Below are 22135 nucleotides of genomic sequence, written 5' to 3' on the forward strand. Positions count from 1 at the left end.
TAAAGCATCAGAACAGATTTAGCATCACAACTAAAGAATAAATGGTAGATTTCCTTTTTAATTCCTGAACCAATATCCAGCAAGAAACAATGGCACCTGCCTGCTCTCATGCTTATGTAAAACAGAAAAGAATTTGTTGCTAGTATTTTCCATTGCCCTAGTATCTAGGGACTGTGTTTTACATAAAACCTCGCTGTCCCTATCAATGCTATTTTAGAAAATGAATGTGGAGACTAAATTGGAATTGTTACGGTTTTAGGGACACCAAAATTCTTGTTCTGTCATTCCTTTCTGTCTTTCCTTGCAGATTTCCAAAAGTTTCATATATTTTCATCCCAAAGTTTCTGCCCCTTTTTGATTTCTGAACATCTGTTGAAATTTCTAAATGTCAAATTTTAAACAATTGAATCTCTGCAGATTGTAGATGTAGGCCACTCCCAGACCTACTCTCTACAAACAAATGCTATCATATACAAAATAAACACAGAATTTTTCTGAGTTCCTTACTCAGTTTTGCTGTTTAGTTGGGTTTTTTTCCTCCTTGAGGAAAGTAATCCAGTAGAACTACACACGCAGCCCCTCAAATGCTGCTTGTGGCCCCATTAAAAAGCTACAGCTGGACGTAACGGGGCAAGTAAAATGAGATGCTGCTTGAAGCACATGGCTCAGCAATATGCCTGCAGCAAGCAAAGGATGGGAACAGCTCTTCTAAGGACTAGATAGAGGGAAGCTGATTCTGAAGAGGCAACTCGAATGCATTCCTAATAGCCACAGCACTTTCATAGCATTTTAGATAATGTCATGAGTGCATTGCCTTCTGATAACTTTTTATGTTCCCTTTTTGATAGATGTGATTTTCCAGCTGTGGGAAAACTGCCAAGTGTGTTTAGGTCGTTGTAACAGAACTGCAAACAGTTTACTTCATTTTTGTTTGTGTGTCAGTGGGGGACTGCGGTCTTCATTCAGCAGCACTAAGATTTTAAGTAAAGTGACATCCATCTGTCTGCTCTTAGGGAGAAGGCTCAATCAAAAGAGTTATTTATAACAAAAACAGTTGGCTCAGAACTTAAATATTCTCACTTTATCTGTTAGACAAAAGGGAAGTGTTAAATATATATGCATATTCATATATAAAAATATAAGAATGTATATAAAGAAATATATATAGGGTCCGGGTAGCTTCAGATGTAGGGAACTAGCGTTCTATTTGGAGCGTGCATCATGCTCAAGGGCCTTTTATTTAAAATAGATATGAATTGTTTTCAGTGCTTTTAGTGTTTCCATATGCTTTTAATGTGTCAGTTGGTTACCAGATGTCAGTAAGAAAATTAATGGAGCTCTGGATTGACTATTTACATTTTAAAAAACCAAAACAAAATATTTCTTTTATAGCAGTAATTTTATTTTCAGTGTTCTGCCAACTGAATAACTTCAGTATGTATCAAATAGTGTCAAATTAATTAAAAGCATTTATTTGCCTCCTAAACCATTTTTTCTGACTGCAAACTATCTTTTGTTGGTATTCATTTCTATACATCTACTTACAGGCTTGTCCTTGTCTACTCTATATACAACTATATTTTTTATGGATGGTTCAAAACCCGCTCTATGCATTCATCTGACCTTCATGGTTCACAGCTTCTAATTAGAAATTTTAGATACGCACAAAATTATTGTATATTCAAAACATAATAGTGTTTTGCTTTTCTTTGTATCCAAACCTATTCACTAAACTCACTGCATCATAAGCTTGGTTTTGTGAATAAATGAATCCTTGATGTAATTAATTTTCAAACATAAAGACTTCGAAGTCTGGGGACAGACTTTTTAGCAGGGCTTGTGATAGGAAGAGGGGTAATGGTTTTAAACTAAAAGAGGGTAGATTCAACCTAGATATGAGGAAGAAGTCTCTTATGATGAGGGTTGTGAAACACTGGAACAATTTGCCCAGAGAGGTGGTAGATGTCCCATCCCTGGAAACATTCAAGGTCAGGTTGGACGGGGCTCTGAGCAACCTGATCTTGTTGAAGATGCCCCTGCTCATGTCAGGGGGTTGGACTAATTGCTTTAAAGGTCCATTCCAACCCAAACTATTCTATGATTTTATGAAAATCTGGCACTCTTGTAGCATTTCAGTGAATTACATTTTAGAGAAACAGAGGAAAAAGATTAGGGCTTCCCAATTTCTTCAGGTGGAGAGAGTTTCAAAACAGAACTCCAAGCTTCTGGAAATCAACTTCCATTTGAAAACGTTGACATTATATCTGTGAGCGTGCCATAAATACCACAAGCCAGGGAATTATAATTTCTTGTAAATAATACAATTATTTTCTTAATTTCTGACAAAAAGGAACATTATCAAGATATAAGAGATCATTTGGCAATAATCTAAAAACCCTTAAGATGAAAAGATAGTAGTAAATGAATTAATGAAAGTTATAACAGCATGTATTTTGAATTTCTAATGAATATGCCAGTATTTTATCATACATGTTGTGAAGAAAAATGCTAAAAGGACTGATACAAGTTTTTTTTTTTTTTTAATCATATACACAGGCCCTATCCTTGCATTTTGTAGCTATGCCTTACAAATCTTTAAATAAAACTCTACAATTTTTCAGGTAGGAAACTGGCAGAGACCGCCTGTTTTCAATGACATGATAAACAATTAGCCAGCTAGAAAAGGTACTCAGCATATGGCTGGCCAAGTATTAAAGAAGGAATTCCATGGTAAACCAGTGGTGCAAATGCAACATGGCAATACATCATGCTAAAAATGAAAATCTGATTAACTAATACTTTTTTCCACAGGAAGTGGAGTACAACACATGCTCAGATTTGCTCTTTTAAACTGAAGATAAGAATTCAGGTTCCTAGTGGACCTACCAAACGGAACTTTTATTCCATCTCATAAGCCAAGACCATTCCTCCATCTCCTTGATGTTTACTTGAAAACTGGAAGTGTAAGTTGCCTGAGGCAGTCTGCTCCTGCCACTAATGCCCACTATGCTCAGGGAGACCTCCTACTTGCAAGTATGGGCCCAGAGCAAGCAAGCCGCAACACATGTGCCTCTGATTTGAAAAGGCACTATTCTGTAAGTGTCTGTCAGTGTAAGTGTAAGGCTAAGGAGATTAGACTGGGTGGCAAGATGAGGGGCTGAAAATCTGAAGTCACCTAAGTGTATTAGCAATTAATGTAATTTTAATGTAAATTTATTTCAAAGACCTATGCAAACAGCTTGCCTTTCCCAAAACTGACACAAGATTTTAGTGAGTTGGACTTACTATGTGTTGAAACCCTGATTTCTTATTCAATAATCAGAAAAGAACTGAAAGTAATGTTCTGTTCTCATGATTACAGCTGACCTTCACATCAAAGATGAATAAAGTCTGTTGTACTAACATCAGTATGCAAAAATTCCTTTTTTTTCTTATTCTTAACTATAATGTCAGATAAAATATTTATTTTAAATATCTAAGCACATAAGACATATCTTTAAGAATATAAATATGTCTTATAAGCATGACACTTCTTCCCCACCCCCTAAGCCATCAGGAACCTCTCCCAGTCCTCACAGTGTTTCAAGGGTGTAGAGCTTCCTGATAATGACATCAGCACCCTTGGATCCAGCCCATCTGATCCTATAGACCTGTGTATGCTGGATGTGCTTCAGTGGTCCCTATATCTATCTTCCTCTGCTGTGGGAACAGTGTCTCTCCCACAGCTCTGCTAAGGCACTTGGCAGACTGAGACAAAGGTGGCGTCAAGTATATCATCCTCACTGTGTCCTTTAGCCACGAGGTCACCTCCCCATTAAGAAATTTCTTTAGCTTTCCTTTGGATATCAATGCACTTAAAGAAGCGCTTCTTGTTGCTCTTTACGTCCCTTAGCAATACAAACCCCAGCTAAAATTTGACTTTTCTAATTCTATCCCTTCCATTCTTGAACATTCAGGCAACATCTCCATACCTTCCTGGGTCATACATCCTGGTCAGGAGTTCAGGAGTGTAAACCCATCTGAACCTCTCAACTTGATTCTTTCCTATATGGGGCGATGGCCTGGGAAAACTTGGTAGTTTAGGACCAGGGTGTTCACTAAAAAATATTTTCCTGCCTGCCCTTAAGTTATCATGTATCGGACAAACGACCTACTTCAGCATTGACTTTGATAGTGGCTTGACCAGATAAGATGATGTCATTAGCCAACACTAGGAATATATGGTCATATTAGACTAAAAGCAGATCTTACTGTAACTGATTAAAATGTTACAAGCAAGGAAAGCCCAGGGAATTATTAAAAAAAAAAAAACCAAAAACCTTTAAAATTCATAGCCTCCTTCAATTACTGTATTCCCATCCCACTAGAGTACTCAAGCATATGTAATAAAATAAAATCAAAACATCTATTGTTGACAAAATTCCCATAGAATACTTGGTCATCTACAATTTCAAGACCAAAATGCACTCTAGATAATTTAGATTTTTCATACATCATCCAATTAGATTTCAAACAAGAGATCGTTCTACTGTTATTGGAATAAATTATACTGCACACCTTTTACCACCCCCACATCTGATTAAAGTTCATACCCCTGGAGAATAAGAACTGTTAAATCATCTTAATGCTTCATTGGGAATTAGTTATAATACCCACTGAATGTGAACATTTAATTAATTTGATTTTTTCATCTGATGCAGTTGTCTTTGCCATGCTTTGCTAAGCCATCAACTGATCCTGTTTCACAGCACATTCTTATCTTCAGTCATACTGGTTAGGTCCAGATTTTGTACATCTTGCATCATACTAATTGGTTATTGGTCTATCTTCTTAATTTGTACCATCTTCTATGTCAATAACAACATTAATAACAGGAAAGCCCTGCTTTGAGAAGGAGGTTGGACTACATGACCTCCAGAAGCCCTCCTTATCTAATTTTTTTCTGTGATTCTCTGAGTTAACACTAATGGGGCTCAAAACACCATACAAACATCACTCACTAATTCACACTCACATAAATATTATGCAGCTTTTCACTAATTAAATACCAGCTGTATCTAGGAAGACAGAAACAGTAGGTACCGCTAAACCATGCACTCTGGGTTACATATGGACCACAGAATTTCCCTGCAGACTAAATACCATATAATAATTTAAGTAAACTGCCATAACACTATGTAAGACTATTTATATATATTTCTTTAAAATGCTAGTATGGCAAAATCCTAACAATGCAGAGAATTAGAAGAATAGCATTCACAGAGACTGAGGGAAATTTTTGAAGGATATTCTGCCCAAGAAGAGAAGCGTATCAGAAGGATACAAAAAAAAAAAAAAAAAAACCACAAAACAAAAAACCCACCAACACAACCCCCCCCACACACACACAGAAAAAACCTCCAAGAAAAGAAAAAAGAAAAAGAAAAAAAAAGGAAGAAGAAACGGGTCAGCCTTTAGATGTTGAAAGAACTAAAAAAAAAAAAGTCAGCAAAATAAAATATCTTTGTAAAAGGTCAGCTGAAGCCAAGTTCAAAAGTTTTTAGGGTCTGAACAATACGATTCCCTAATGGATTCAAAGTTATTTGCAATAAACACCATAAAGGAGAGCTGCAAGAGTAGTTTTCATCCACCTTTTCACATACCAACACTAAAATGTCTGAAAGACTTCAAGTCACAAGACAAAAGCAGAATCACAGATGGCCTTTATCAGCCATGCGGGCAAGAAATGTTTCTGAAGCTCAACCCCAGACTGCTTCCTACTCAGCCCTACTCAAGGCATGACTCAGGTGCAGAACTACAGAGTAAATGACCTTGTATAAATCAAGAGGCTTCCATTCTGAAGCTCTGTTGCTTTGCCATACTTATGGCAAGTACTGGAAACTAGAGGTGTTAGTGAAGAGAACTGCAGGAAAGGATGACACAGTATACAGTAAGAAAGCCTTATACTTCATAGAATAGGCTGACCATCCACTTGCAAACATCTACAAATGAAATGCTTTATATTAGATATGGTTGTCTCCTTCAGTCTATTTTTTTTTTTTTTCCCCAACTATTCTCCAAAACAAAGGGGACAGAGGATGTTGAGAATGGGTATGTGGAAAGGCCAGGAAAAAGCGATCCGGCCTTTTGCAGATTATATTGGCCACTTCAGAAATATTCTCATTTGTCAGGGGCAGGGCAGGAACAGGTGAGGAACTGCATTTCAGATCACTTAAACTACAGGGAATTCCCTGAAAATCCCCAAACAGTGCAATGCATAGAGTATTTCCTGTTTGGGGATATATTTGGAATCATAAACCACTCTGAAAATACCTCCAAGAAAGCCGATATGGTATTATGTCTCCATGTAAAGCAGCATTTCAGGTCATCTAAGGAAAGCAAAGCTACACATTAATCTCCCAATCAGCTAATACTAATTGTATACATTTCCCAGAAAGGGGATTCCAGAGTGTCTCCTTTTCCCTGTATACAAACTGAATATTAAAGCCAATTTTGTAATTATAATGTTTACCTCATTCCAGCCATACTTCTGATGAAGGGTTCATTTGGTCATTTATTTTATCTGAGACATGAATAAGCAGTAGATCAGCAGAACCACAGAGGACACCCCTATCAGCACACTGGCTCTCTTTTTTTAACTTCTTAGACTTGAAAACAGACTTTGGTGATTTAGCTATCTTGCGTCTTAATAGTAAATCTTATTAAAATATTATAAGTGCTCAACTGCAGTCTTCTTGATCTGACTTGCCACTTTCAAAGCCTACTTCCACCTTCAATCAATCATATGAAAACATCAGATTCAGTCATTCATTTGGTTTTGCATCACTTAAAAATCTCTGTGTGACCAGCACATTTCAGAGGGACACGTCAAAACACCTGTACAACATTGCTATTTATAATCAGGCAACAAAGCACTCGCTAAAAATCACTACTTCAAATGCTATAAACATTTTATAACAAGTTCAGCTTTTGGAGTTACTTTTATTTACCAATAAACAATTACACTGCATTCACTGCAATTGTTATCACTCATGCATTTGATATTAGCAGGAAATATCCTGAAGGAAGAGATTTTCCATTAAACTGATGAATCACCAGCTTTAGGGCTGAATTCTGATCATCGGTGTGACATAAACTTAGCCTCCATGGGGACACTTCAAGCACTGCTCTTTTGTGCAAATTTGCCTTCAAGGTAGGATTCTCCGCATTAAGAACATCCTCATCTTTTTTAGGACACTGACAACTGCAGTTATCACTCTTGCCATTATTATTTCATAACTCTGTTTCACAGGTAGGAGATAGCTTTGGGGTAGTCATATATTTCATCATCATGTATTTTTCATTGCAGCCTTGAACATATATTCATTTGGGAGAAGACTTGCACAAATTTGAATAAAGGAATATAAACCTGACACCTAGTTTTTTAACAAGAATACTAAAAAAAAAAAAGACAAAAAAGCAAAAAAAAAAAAACAAACAAAAAAAGAGCAAGAACCTCTGCTCCTTGTGGCAATAGATCATTATAATTTCAATAGGAAGCTCAAATGAACGCCTTTTTTCCCTATGGGTTGGACTCAAGCTTACATATAACGCCTTGATATGGAAAGATCTGACATGTTTCCCAGTGATACTTGGTAAAAGGCACACATTTCTCAGTGAACAATGCAAAAAGTGCTGGTACTAAAGCAGTCCATGTCAATCGTGCCTTCGCTATCAGTTCCGATGCTCATTTTCCAAAGGATGGCATCCAAATCAGAGTGTTAGAAATTGTAACACTGGATTCCAGATGTGAAAGAGAAAAGTACACAGCAAAAAAAAGTTGGAGTATGCATTCTCCTAAAAGACCTGGAAGTCAAGGTACCATGAAATTACTAGAAATAACAGTAAGTCCTCTTGTATAAAAAGGATGAACACCAGAAGTAAGACCAAAGAACATAAAACTATGGTTTTCCTGCCTACTAATCCTTCCCATATACTAAAGATAAGATGCTCTGTGCTATCTTATAAGAGGATTTTTCCGCATCTTCACTACAGTGAAAAGTGTATATTTTAACCATAAACATTATTTTTGTTATACACTGCAGTGAGAGAGATACAACACCCCAAAGCAAAATTACTTTGTTACATTAAAAAAAAAGATAAAATATGGGTCCACCTTTTTAGGGCAGTTCATTTTCAAATATATTAATGCAAATGGAAATTTTTCAGTGTAGGTACAAAAATAAGTATGTTATAGGATATCTAGAATATAACTTAAAAGAGTAACATCTATGAATATGTTGTATATTTGAGAAGAAGAGGAAAGAGGCTTAGAATACTCTCAGGAATCAAAAAGTGCAACAACCAGAAGTATTTTCTGAAAATGGAAGTAAGTTAGGATATCTATGGGAATCGATCAAATTTTTCCCTCTTCATTTCATAAAATTTTAAATGTATTATATACTTAATAATTAATTCCAAGTACTACATGCCAGTAACAAAAAATATAGTTTAATATTCAAGATATATTTTAATAAAAATGAAAATATAGTTGAAAAATGTGACACATTACTGAATAGAAATTTCTGTTCTAATGGAACTTCTCTTCAGTCCTACTCTGACAGTCTTTCATAATGGAAGATATAATTTATACTAGCATAAATGTTCTTTCACTCTTATAGTTTAGGTCAGTCTAAGAGCAAACTACGGTGGCAAAATGTCTTCAGACCTACAAGGAGTGTGCCTCTTAGTTCTCTGCTTACTTCTGCTCAGTATTTACTTTGATCATACATTTATATTTTTTTTTTTAAAAAAAGTTTGGGGGTGGAAATTATTTTGTTTTCCAAAAAGCATAGGATGTGTATTTTATGAAGGAACCGGGGAGGTGCGTCCTGGTTGAAAATTTTCTGATCTCTCAGCTCTCTATTTTAAAATGGGAGATGGATTTGGTTGATGGAAAGAGAACAAGTTATACCTTACCCACATTTCCCAATGAACATTAGGCTGTTTTAAAAAACATTTATAACAGAGCAGGCAAGAGATTCTCACAGTCAATTCCTATGTTCTCCATTTAATGCATTGCACCTTATATGCCCAGAATTGTGCTATGTTAAAATCCACCAGAACTTTTTTCTAATGATGTTAACATTCACACTTAATCATCCTTAGTTTTATAACAGTTTTCAACTTGATGTAGATATATAATTTTTTCATCGTTATTATTTAAAAAAACCCACTTGATAGCCGCATTTATGCTGTAAACTCAAAGGGAGCTAATGTTTCACATATTATTCCAAAATAACAAGGCATCACTGAATTAGGCATACTATCTAAACCATGTGGTAAAGACAGCTTATCACTTTTAAAAGATTTCTCCCTGCAAGTTTTATAAAGTAATAAAAAACTGGTTTTCATATTTAAAAAAGCCACAGGCATGCTTCCCTCTAGTGGAATCCACACATAGACCCCAGTCACAGAGAGAATTCACATTTTGGGCACGTACTTACTCACCAAAGTGACCCATAATTCCAGAGCCTTCATGTTAATTCAGTAAAATAAAATAAAAAAGTGCTACCCTCACTTAATACAGGATCAGCAACTGCAGAAGTACTGCTCTGTTAGTCACGACTGCAATCCAACATGGGACTGCCTGAAGGAAATCTCTAATAAATCACTTGTGCTAACTAGGGACACAGCCCTTGCCAGGAGATGCAAATGGCTCCTTCCAATTAAAGCCTAATGAGTAAAACCTACAGTGGAGCTGCAAACTTCCAGTGAGGTGTGGCTGGTTTCACGTTAAAGAAACATTTGCTTGTTTATTTGTAATACTTAGTCCGTTCAGTTAAATTACTGAAAAATTTCCGTCATCTTTTCCTTAGGCTGTTGTAGCTTGTGCAGGAAGGAGTTTATAAAACTATGACAAGAAATTACATTTAAAAAAGGAAGAAAAGGAGTAAGATGCAAAGAGATGAGAGAAAAATCAAGAAAGGAATCAAGAAAGAATGAAAATTAAGCAATTGAGCAATTCAGTGCATAGTGGAGAGGTGGATTACCTGAACACATGGAAACAGAAAAATTAGATTTAGAAAGAATCTGTAAAGAAGACCTGGAATCACTCAAAATAAAATGGAGACCAATACAAAAAAGAGGAAAGAACTGAACAGTGAAGCAAAGATGACAATAACCAGGGTGGGCTATAAAGGACAAGAAAAGAAAACAGGCAGACCAATATTAAAACTTATGGGAAGGGGCGCCTTAATGTGGTACCACTCAGTTGTCCAATAAAGGCACTGCAGCATTTGTCCAAAGACGACACAAGCAGTTGACACCTGCAAATTAAAGTGCACGACACAGACTGCAATATATCAAAGTGAAAGGGTTCTAGGGAACAGAGCAGTGAATGAAAACCTAAGAGACCTGTATTAAATTACAAGTTTGGCCGTTATCTTCCTATGAGATATGAAAAATGGGAATATAATACCTCCAACATTGTTGTGAGGATAAAACTCATTAATTATCATGACCAGCTCATGCATTACATACGGTGCTGTGGGGGAAATAAGCAAGTAGAATCTAATTGCTGTTGTAGGATAAAGAGTACAAAAGGTATATTACTGATTGGTGGACTAAGGGGTTACAAATTGACTGTTTTATCTGAGAGACTGAGAAATCCAAAGGCCAAAGAATGATTGGTCTTCACATGCTCTTTTTTTCTTTCTTTTTAAGTCTAAGCAAACACGGTCATTAGATTCAAAAAGGTCCATTGAGACAGCAGAAAAAAACTTAGAGCAAAGGATCTGCTGAATGCGGTACATAAACAGGAAGAAGGAAAGCAAACTATACAGCAGCCTATTAACATACACCAGAAAAAATACACAGACTTTACGTTAGAGGATTGCTTTTCTGATAAAGCTAAAATTTTAAAAGGATGAGTGGAGACAAATAAAAAGTGTCAGGCAGGACCTGGGAGAATAATTTCTTCTAATTCTTCAACATCTAAAAGTTAAGATCTAAAAAGGGTCCATTATAGGAACCTGGTCAACAGAGAGAAACACAAATCTTGGAGTGATTCAGCTGACCATAGACACCTATCTCAGAATAAACTGAACAGCTCTCTAGGGGTATCCACCATGACTAGCTTAGATATCTGATTTTAATAATAAATTTCTGCTACTAATTATTCCTACTTGACTAAAAGAGAAATACAATATGAGGTCCTGTGACTAAATGAAGGCTCATAGCATGGAAGAGAAAAAAATATGAACTTGTTAGAGAAAGCAAAGAATGGATGGCAAAAGCGATTTTACTAGCTGGAGGATAACATTTAGCATCATTATTCATCTCTTCTAAATAGCAAGAGTCATAGAATCATAGACTCCTTTAGGTTGAAAAAGACCTTTGAGACCTTTAGGGTTGGACTAGATGACCTCTAGGGGTCCCTTCCAACCCAAAACATTCTACGATTCTATGATCATCAAGTCCAACCATTAACCTAACCCTGCCATCCCACCACTAAACCATGTCCCTAAGCACCACATCTACAAATCCTTTCATTACTTCTAGGGATGGGGACTCAACTACTTCCCTGGGCAGCCCATTCCAATGCTTGACAACCGTTTCAATGAAGGAATTTTTCCTGATGTCCAATCTAAACCTCCCCTGGCGCAACTTGAGGCCATTTCCTCTTGTCCTATCACCTGTTACTTGGGAGAAGAGACTGACCCCCACCTCTCTACAGCCTCCTTTCAGGTAGTTGTAGAGGGCAATAAGGTCTCCCCTGAGCCTCCTTTTCTCCAGGCTAAAAAAACCCAGTTCCCTCAGCTGTTCCTCATAAGACTTGTACTCTGGCTAGACCCTTTACCAGCTTTGTTGCTCTTCTTTGGATGTGAAGAACCAGAATTCAAGTATGTTTCTCTAGGATGAACAAATCCAGCCCATAGCAGTTATACTGAAGTAGTGAGGTATCAGTGGTTGAGGTATCTGAGACTGGCCTCTCTTTTCATAGTGTAATTAGAACATATGGGGAACTTTTTAACGGTATCTCCTTAAGTCACAACATTTGTTCTGATCAGTTAGCCAAAAAAGCTTAAATGAATGAGAGAAAGCACATGCTCTTAAATATTTGTAAATATTGTACTTTCTTGGTATCTTTTCCTTTCACATTGTTTTCTAAACTTAAAATTAAATAAAGAGATTAAAAGCAAAGCAAAACAAACCCCTCCTTTTTTCCCTTCTCCCTCTTTAACCTTTTGATTTGAGGACTGTTATGAAGGAAAGAAAAATACATATTTCAACACATGCAGCCCTTTAAATATACTGGCAACTCAAGCAGAACTACAATCTCCATGCTGTATTTTTATATTTTACACAGCCCATATAGTACAGAGCTGCAAAACAGTTCAGCCCACTAAGCTGAAATTCCTAGCACTTCACATTTTTCATTGTGATTCGAAACATTTCAAAATAATAACTTGAGCTGGTGTTGGCTGGTTTTGGCATTGTACTCGTGCTGCTGATACCACATTACAGCATTACTCGTTTCTTGACAGATTGGCCCTGACTCACATGGAACTATTCTTAAACTGGACAATAAAGATTATTATAAACTTCATTCCAAATGTTCAGAAAAAATAAAAATAAATAAAACTGAAAGAGAAATGCAAATAAGACACTTGGTGGAATAATTTGGGGGGGGGGGGGGGGGGGGGGAGGAAAAAAAAATAAATCCTGAGGAAAGTCAAAGAAAATTAGAGTAAACTGTGGAACAGTATTTCCTTTCCTGCCTTGCATAACAGATTTGGATTGATGTTGCAGAAGCAGTTACCTCAAGACCTTTCCCAATACTATTTAATCATAATAGATACAGCAGGGTCTTTTACTTCACACCATAATCTACCATCACTTTATGGTACTTTTAGATTCAAAATCCAATGTTTAAGCTTTGTAATTCCGTTTCCAGGATTGATTAGCACCTGCAACCCCAGTGAATTTAACCAGAAGAAACCTGTATCTTTGAAATTTAGGTTACTTTTAATGAGTTTTACTTAAAGTATGCAAATTTTAAAACTCAGGACAGTAGACTTAGTTGTATTTGAATTCCGGTACTTGTAACTCTATATAAGCATAGCAAATAGTTCTGCTTGACATGATCTATGTACCTTCTTTAATTGCCTTACAGCAGGAGCATCAATTACAATAGTGATGCCATCAATCTCTGAAGAATACTTGATTAAAAAGTGCAAATGAAGCATGCTGGAAATTCTGATTAATACATTTACAAATTTTTTTGTATGGTTTTATAAATTAAATCTATAATGAAGACAAGCAGTTGTATTATCTCAAGTGGAGGTGAGGGTAACTTGTCTTCTCCCCAGAAGACGAGATTTTTTAATAGTTAAAGCTAGCTAGGAAACTTCAAACCACTTAAAGTACGAGTTTCAGTAGAACCAGGAATTGAAATATCATACATTTTTTCTAAATCTTGGGACAGGATTTTCAGTTTCCCCAAAACTTATTACAATCATATGAGTCACCACAAAGTGTGTGAAAATAGTTATTCAGTAACATTTTACATCTGCTTTCCACTCATGCAGAAAATTTCTTATAAAGAATACAGAACAAGATAATATGAGCTTGGAAAATAGAGCCAGAAAATGGTTCCTTCAGAGTAAAGTAAATTATTTACATTTATCATTTTGATTCTGCAGTCCTATAATTATGATTTTATTACATTTCAAAAAGTGAATTATACTGCTGTCAGGATCTTTTTTCTCCCAATACATTCCCTGCCTGAGCAGTAACTCAGACTGTATGAGGGAAGAAAGACTGAGAATTAGAGCATAAAATATTCAAAAATACTCAAAAAAGAACAAAAATTATAAAAGACAAAATATTATCTGGCTCTTCAGGAAACTTTTTAAGACATTTCTTGGTTTCCTGCTTCTGAAAAAAATATTTAAATGCTAGTCTTAGAGTTCGATTAATATTTTCAATCCCTTAATTTTCTGAGATTACAGGCAATGAAACAGAAAGAAACATATTACTTACATCATTCTGATCATCTTTTGCATTGTAATAGATTATATCATTATTCTGCAAGAGAAAGAAAAGTAATTCTGTTAGTTTGAAAGTAGGTAAGGTTTACTAGCAATAATTTGTACTCAAATAGATTTTAAAATAAACCTGCATTTCTTTATGTATTCTCTTTGAAATATGACAGAATCAGATCTTTACTTGCTCTCTGTTGCATATAATGTTTCCCATGCTTGTGTTTAACTTCATTCACTTAATGCTTCTTCCCTGGTACGCTACGTATGTCACTCAAAAAGCCAGCTAGAAAAAGTACAGACAATGTTGGACAAACTCCAGAGCTTCTAAGAGACTTCCGCAAGCTGTGTCTTTTGCAGACATACGACTCTGTCACTATGCAATTAGGTGATTTATGCAGCTTTACATCTAGCAGGCAATAGATACAACAACACATGGGCATTGCTAAGCGGGTTAAGTATTTGTTGCACACACATTTATTGTTTTATTCACCTCCCCCGGTGAAAATAAAATCTGGGAAAATACATTCGAGGCCAGCCTGGCTGTTGTAACGTAGAATGGATCCTGGCAGCTCCGTGGAAATGCTGTACCATGTAATTCAAGCAAAGCAACGAAGGAGAAGATTACTAGTTTCCATTACAAAATCAGTCAGAAGCCTCATTCAGTGTAACATCTGCAGAGGTTTGAAAATTAGGGTATTTCCTATGGAATATGGGTTTGTTTTCTCTTGACTTTTTTCTGAACCATTTAAAAGCCTTAAAGATTTAGGTTCACTGTAGTAGCCTTCAACTAGATAGATTTGCTGTAATGTGCCCTATATTTTTTTGAATTAAAGTAAGCAATTGTTATGTGAATTTCTGCATGGGATAGACACATATATGTACATAGCATTTTTGATGTCCCATTATAGATTCTGAATTAATAAAGAAAAGGAGAAGTTAGTTACATTTCTTCATGTCTAGCAGCTTGTTTAAAATAGGTGATTGCTGTTCACCTCCAAAAATAGCCTTAATTTATATCTTCAGTTTTGTTTATGGTAATACTTTTGGATTAATGTATCTAAATAAAAAGTTGGCCACAAAAAATGTTTTTTATTTTATAAATACCAACAGGAAAGAATGACCTCAGTAATAATGTTTCAAGTGGGTAAGCCAACGACAGTTATTACTTGTACTAAACCAGTACCATGACATGTGCTACAAGGTAATGCAGTTCATCTTTATAAACCATCATTTTTCTCACTTCATAAATAATGACATCCTTCATTCTCCTTTGGGACCTCTTTGAGAGCCAAACATGAAATATATTATAGATGAACTAAATGTCATTTTGAGGTAAATGCTATTAACATGAACTCACCCTCTTTCCATTTCCCTCAAAATGCACTTTTTCACTTTTCCATCAAGACACTCTTCTACCTGCAGGTCACTTGGTTTTGTGTCAGTATCTGGGTAACTAAGCCAGACCTCACTGTGTTACAGACACAAGAAGAAATTCCTTTCATCATTAAAGACCAAAGCTAATTGCTTGTTCACTTGATTGTTGCAAAGAAAATGCTTGTGGAAGCCTTCAAGTTGGAAGAGGCAAAAGATAAGATTTTCTTCAGATCCTCGTTACTTTGTACAAGGTTGTGTACAAAATAACTGTTCTGCAAATAATTTGACCTGTTCAAAAAGCCATGTGATTTCTTTAGCAGGCAACATTTAAAACTGCAAAGGAACCAACTCTGAGTGGCACTAGCTGGAAATGTTAGCACAAGTGTTTTCATCACAAGATGATCTGTTTAATTAAAAAAAAAAAAAAAAGTTTCACTTCAGAAGACAGGGGAAAAGAATACTTCTTTCACCGCATGTCCTCATGTCATGTCATGTCATGTCATGTCATGTCAGAAGGGTTCCGCTGCAATCTCCTCCCTGGAAGTTTTTGTTTGGGAAAAATGAGTCCAGTAAAAGCAGTACAGACATATTTACCTGGATATTATGTATATATGCTTTTTGTGCAGTGGTTTCATTTTACAAAGGAACATTTCATAAAACACAATTCTATTAGGCCTTCTCTTGTATTGACTTTCACCTAGATATCAGGGGATTTCCCCACCCCCTTCCCATTGCTCAAGTTTATCCTAACAGTAGACCTTGTCATAGAATCATCCAGTGCATAGGATTTTTAACACTGTCCTCTATGTATACAATTCTGTTTATCCACTTAAACAAAATTATTCTTTATCATCACAATTATATTCTCCCCTATCTTTTATATTTTTTATTTATTTGTTTAAATTGATTGAAGCCGGCATAGGAGTACTATCTACTTCTACTGGACTAAACAGTATTTTTTAATTCACCTATTAAAGAATTATGTTTTGGAAACATGATATATTTACAAGTTAATTAAAATAACCCCCACTACCCCAAATGAATTAGATATTTCGTTAGGCTATTCATATCTTATAGTTCATTACCCTCCATGGAGATAATACCTGTATAATGCATAAACTAACACTGACATTGGTCATATCTCTACTCTTAATATAGAAAATATGAGACACACAGTGCTACAACACACTGAATGCTGTACAGTTCACAAATTAGATTCATGGATCAGCTAGATCTTTAGGGGACAATTTTTCATAATTTAGCCACTTCTAGCTGACAAGAAAAAATTGCTTTGTTGCTGGTTCTCAAGCAAGTAGTTTAGTTATTTATTAACTTCTTGACACAAAGAATTTGAATCTTCCCACTGTTACACACTTCTGCCACCAGGTAATGCTGCACGCTTATTCAGCAAGCCTAAGATATTTATTTTTCTTCTTTATCCAGTAATGCTATGAGAGAGAGGGGTAAATACTCACTGTTACTTCTGTTCATGAATGAAGGGATTTAGTAAGGCAGTCATGAAGCTGAATTTATGGAAGAATGACTTTAGGAGACCTTATACATAAATTAGAAACTTTAGCATAGTATCAGTATACAAGTCTACACAATGCAGTCAGAATGGTGGAGGGTAGTTTTCACCATCATTAAAGCCCCTTTCAAAGCAAACAGTTTCAGTATCTGACAAGGATATGTAAGGCATATAAAAATTACATTAAGGATTAGGTAATAAATGTTTATTTGTGACTTACTACTTTCTTCTATTCCACCCTAATAATCTTTTTTTCTGCCACACTTTCACTGATACTATTATCTGCTGGAGTTACATTGTTCCATTGTCTTTATATTGCTTTTCATTTCAGTAGTACTGCATTTCCCAGCTTTGGGTACAAAACAATTCTAATGGGAAATACTACATATTGGGTAGTATTAATGACTTCCTAAATGTCACCACAAAGAATCCAAAGTTTCTGGTCTCTATGATCTCCATGTCTAGAGATTTGAAGAAACAGATTCATCAAATAGAAGAAAAGCATGGGAAATATAATCTTTCAGAACAACTGCAGATGAAGGACAAGAGGAAATGGCCTCAAGTTGTGCCAGGGGAGGTTTAGATTGGACATCAGGAAAAATTCCTTCACTGAAAGGGTTGTCAAGAATTGGAACGGGCTGCCCAGGGAAGTGTTTGAGTCCCCATCCCTGGAGGTATTAAAAGACGGGTAGAGTTGGTGCTTAGGGACATGGTTTGGTGGTGGGATGGCAGGGTTAGGTTAATGGTTGGACTTGGTAATCTTAATGGTCTTTTCCAACCTAAACGATTCTGTGATTCTATGAATGAAATTTGGATTGACACCAACACTAAATTACACTTGCATTTTGATTCTCCGAGGAGCAAGTTTACAGACACAGTCTATTGATTTGACTAGTTAAATGCCTAATCTCAACTCAGGATTACGTGAATGGAGCTGAAGTTGGCTTGTCATCACTGGAAATAATACTTTTATTCAATCAAATTCTTTCAAGAACACCACAAAGGGATTACACTGCAACAAAACATATCTGACTCTACAAATAATCACATGTAGTAAATGTATCTTTGTCATTTTGTTGGGGAAAGATACACACCCTCCTTTTCTCTATCAAGTGCCAAAGATGAAAGCTCCTTGTCATCCCTGTCACGTAATGGCTTCTGTAGGAAAACCTGCTCTGTAAATCCTATGCTAGAATTCCAAGAATTGTTCATGAAATAAGGACCCCATCAACCAGTCAAACCTCTTTTTTTCAATGGAAACATTGTATGTGTGATTTTTGAAGTGTCTGATTTTCCACAAGAGATGTCTGAATTTCATTCAGGAAAGAAAAAGAAAACCTGGAAATCTTAACATTTTCAAAAAACATCCAATACTATCTATTCAGAAATGTTACTTTCACTGAAGTTGTGATTAAGACTACTTAGCCCCTCAGGTCTGTACGTGAGACTTCCTGGACACCCTACATAACCTAGATCTGCTGATGTTAAGCATGCAGGGGAGACTGAAGGCCTGAAATGAATTCTGGAACCTTCTGAGATGCTATAATGAACTACCTGAAAATAAATATTTTTTTTTTAAAAAGGGGGAGGGGGAGAAACCATTTTTCTGCAGCTTTTCATATAGTAAGAAATTAATGTAATGCATTAATTTAGACAGACATCATGATTACCCTTTTTTCCTAAAACTAGCAGTTCCAAAACAACTGTAGACAAAACATGAAAGCAAAAAGTAACATTCTTTTCCATGATTTTCTTTGCTACAGAGGTGATAGAAGATAATGAACTCCCTCAGAAAAGAAAAGAGAAGAGTTTTTGTTAAAGGTCTCCATACTTTAAACATTTTCTTCAATGAACCACTGGAGGCAAACCTAAAATTAGTATAGTAGATCATATTGCATTACGGCATAATTATTAGTGCAAATTTTAAAATCTCAAATTAAGGACAAGCATGATCATTTGAACTTTGTTTTAAAACAGCATAATTCCCACGACTTCCAAGTATTTTATACAAAAATGTGTTGAAGAGGCAACGTATAAAAGCTCCTTTATATTGCAGTTAACCTGCTAGTAGTGATACCTATGAGGATTCTTTTGTTCTGCAGGTAATGAGGTAGAGTAAGAAATCAAAAACCAAGAAAAAACAAACCATATTACAAATATATGTCTGATTTTGGCTGTTCAGTTTAAAAGTAAGTTCTTAGAATTACAGATAAGAATTTAGAGAACATTTTAAAATCATATTAATCCTACATGCTTTGTAAAGACATAGGACACTAGTGAAAGAACTGGGAATTCTGTTGCTTGATATGCAGCAATAAAGATACTAATAATACTGGTTTATTTCATCTTTCATAGACATACTGGATTAAACTAGTCTAAATGCCTAGAAATGCTAAAAAAACCTCATTAAGTGTTTGTAAAATCCACCTGCTTTAATTTTAAAAAACATTTTTTTGTACCCACTGGATAAAGATGTACATTAAAAAAAGTTCACTCGAATACCTTTAGGGTAATTAAGATTTAAACCCAACCAAATAAATCCTATGACAAATAAGCCAGGTAGTTTTAGTTTAATCCCTTATATAGTCGTACATGCAGTTTAAGGCACAACTAACCTCTTCAGAAAAGAAAGCTCAATATTGCCCACTGCAAATAAAAAATGACATCTGTTTCTAAAGAGAATAACTTTAGGGAATAAAAGCCTGAAAATAGGGAAAAAAGGAAAGAATGCCAACTACTACAACCTCTTTTGTTACAGCTTTGTAATTTTACATAAGTGAAATGGCAGAAGTAAAATAAGGGGATTACCAGCTAATAACATTATTTTTTTTTTCCTTTCAGTTTCCATGAGTAGAAATACTGATTTACATCCTGTCTTTAAAGTGAACACAAAGTCAGGCAATAGAATAAATTAGTTGCAAGTACTGTGTCTGAACATGGGCTGTAAGAAATGGCTTAGAAAGTGCATTTAGAACAGGATCTTGAAAGAGGACTTAGAAACAAGATCTTTTAAAAATCAAACTATTTTTAATAAAAAACAATGACAAATATCAAACAGTTCAGTAACATCTCGGCCTAGAAATATTTTCCCATGTTACTCATAATATGGGAAAATGATTCACTTGGGTTAGATGTTTTTTCCCAAAATATAATTTGATTAAAGATATATATTCTCAGAATATTAAATTTCACTATAATTTATGATAAGCCTTTTTCATCAGATTTGTGTAAAAGGGTTTTCTCAAGACTCTACTGAGACTAATAATTGGAATGAAAACATGACGATTACAGGAAATAACAGAAAGGAGGATTAAAGGTGCAGCATACTCTTTGTCATAGAATACACTTTCTTTTAAAAGGTGAGAAAGATCAACATATTCAGTACTCATTTACAGGTTATTCCTTCACTAAAATTAGCAATCTGGAAACCTTCAAATTTATACACAGTTTTCATGAGACGGTCACTTGTCCATTCACAGATAGATTAGAGTTATAAATAAAATGAGTAATTTATTAATCATCTGCATGCTTGACAGGGGGACTAAAACATACAACCCTCATATAAACAGATAATTTATCAGATAAGAGTAATGTACAGCTACAGATTCTAAATAAAAGTACAGTATATGAAAAATGCACTTTCAAGCCCTTGATATTAGTTCTGAGGGATTTTGACCTGAGGCTAGATCCAGAGATTGCAGTGCTGACGGTGGACAGAATTTAGGCAACCAAGTTAAAACCTGAGATCATGAAAACTTAAAAGAATCTAAAACTCTGAAGGTACTTCAGTTGCCAACATTAATGTTCTCTAGGTACCTCAATATCTTATTTCTATAAGGACCTTTGAAGAACCTCAGGCTTCACATGTGTGAGTAGTTTGTATCCTACTTCGCACCTTCACAGTCAGGATCCATAAACTGAAGCCTCTCCTCCCTGTAGCTTGAGGTACTTCCTATCATTGAATACATTGGTCTTTTCAATATGTAAAAATCGATGACAGCCAAACATATTAGATCAATTAAGTCACAATTAGAAAATGGAACGGACATTTGCTCTGGTCTCACCTTCTCTTGCCCTCTCCTTCCTTTCTCCTGACCATATGAACAGTGTAGTTATAGGGCTTTCCCATCTAGTAGAATTATGAAGAACATCATTCTGAACTCTGAATTCTGCATTACCATATAGCAAAAACAACATTTGCTTCCTCACTTTGACTGATGGTATATTTTGTGAAATACATTTAATGCAAATGGTCCAGTTTACTGGTTTAAGAAGACAAACACCATCGCTCCCAACATCCCCCCCTTCCTTCTTCTTCCCCCAGCTTTCTACACTGAGCATGGCGTCATATTATCTGGGATACCCCTTTGGTCAGCTGGGGTCAGCTGTCCTGGCCATGCCCCCTCCCAGCTTCTTGTGCCCCTGGCAGAGCAGGGGAAGCTGAAAAGTCCTTGACCAGTGTAAGCACTGCTTAGCAACAACTAAACCATCAGTGTGTTATCAACATTCTTTTAGTACTAAATCCAAAACATAGCACTATGCCAGCTACTAGGAAGAAAATTAACTCTATCCCAGCCAAAACCAGGACATCTACCTGAAACTCAGAAACTTATACAGTGAAAATAAAACTGAAAAAAACAAACCTGAATTTTTGTGAAGAAATACATTAAGATACCATGTATTTTAAAAATGCTAAACTAAATGCATATCCTGTACAGACTGGACTCCAGGTAAGAGGTAAGTTATTTTTACCAAATCATGGTATTTTTGATGGCTTAAGGCAGGCACAGTATGAAAATACTTGTAACAGTAAATATCTGTTACATTTAGGAGATCATACACTATGCTGTTACAGCTTCTGAATACTTACAGCTCACAGGAGCATCATGAGCTTGCCTTGATCGAGAGGCAAGTGCAATGAGCCATGGCCAAGGGCACAAGGCTGAGTGTGGTGAGCTAGGGCACACGTGGCAGTGCAAACAAGGAGTGAGTTTGATGAGCCTTGGTACAGACAGTGAAGGGGAAGAGAACACCTGAGATGCTGGGAAAACATAATGTCATGGACTGATTTGACTGGTGTCCTGTGACACCTGTCTATAAACGCCCCCCCCCCCCCCCCAGTAAGGAAACCTTGCCACGTGAATGTTTGACATGCCAGGAAAGCAAAGCATCAAGTTGGAACCAGCCCACCTTGGTGGCAAGCCAC

The 22135-nt window shown here is 35.9% G+C and overlaps 1 protein-coding gene across 1 annotated transcript in view; it reads right to left on the reverse strand.

Annotated features, from left to right (window-relative positions):
- CACNA2D1 (calcium voltage-gated channel auxiliary subunit alpha2delta 1) overlaps positions 1-22135 on the reverse strand; it is a 364004-nt gene that overhangs the window by 184027 nt on the left and 157842 nt on the right. The window contains exon 5 of the mRNA XM_035901091.1: positions 14026-14070. Within this exon, the coding sequence (XP_035756984.1) occupies positions 14026-14070 (45 nt within the window). The remainder of the gene's footprint in view (positions 1-14025; positions 14071-22135) is intronic.

This window comes from Egretta garzetta, unplaced genomic scaffold (assembly GCF_000687185.1).
Source record: "Egretta garzetta isolate BGI_Z169 unplaced genomic scaffold, ASM68718v1 scaffold148, whole genome shotgun sequence".
Classification (NCBI taxonomy): domain Eukaryota; kingdom Metazoa; phylum Chordata; class Aves; order Pelecaniformes; family Ardeidae; genus Egretta; species Egretta garzetta.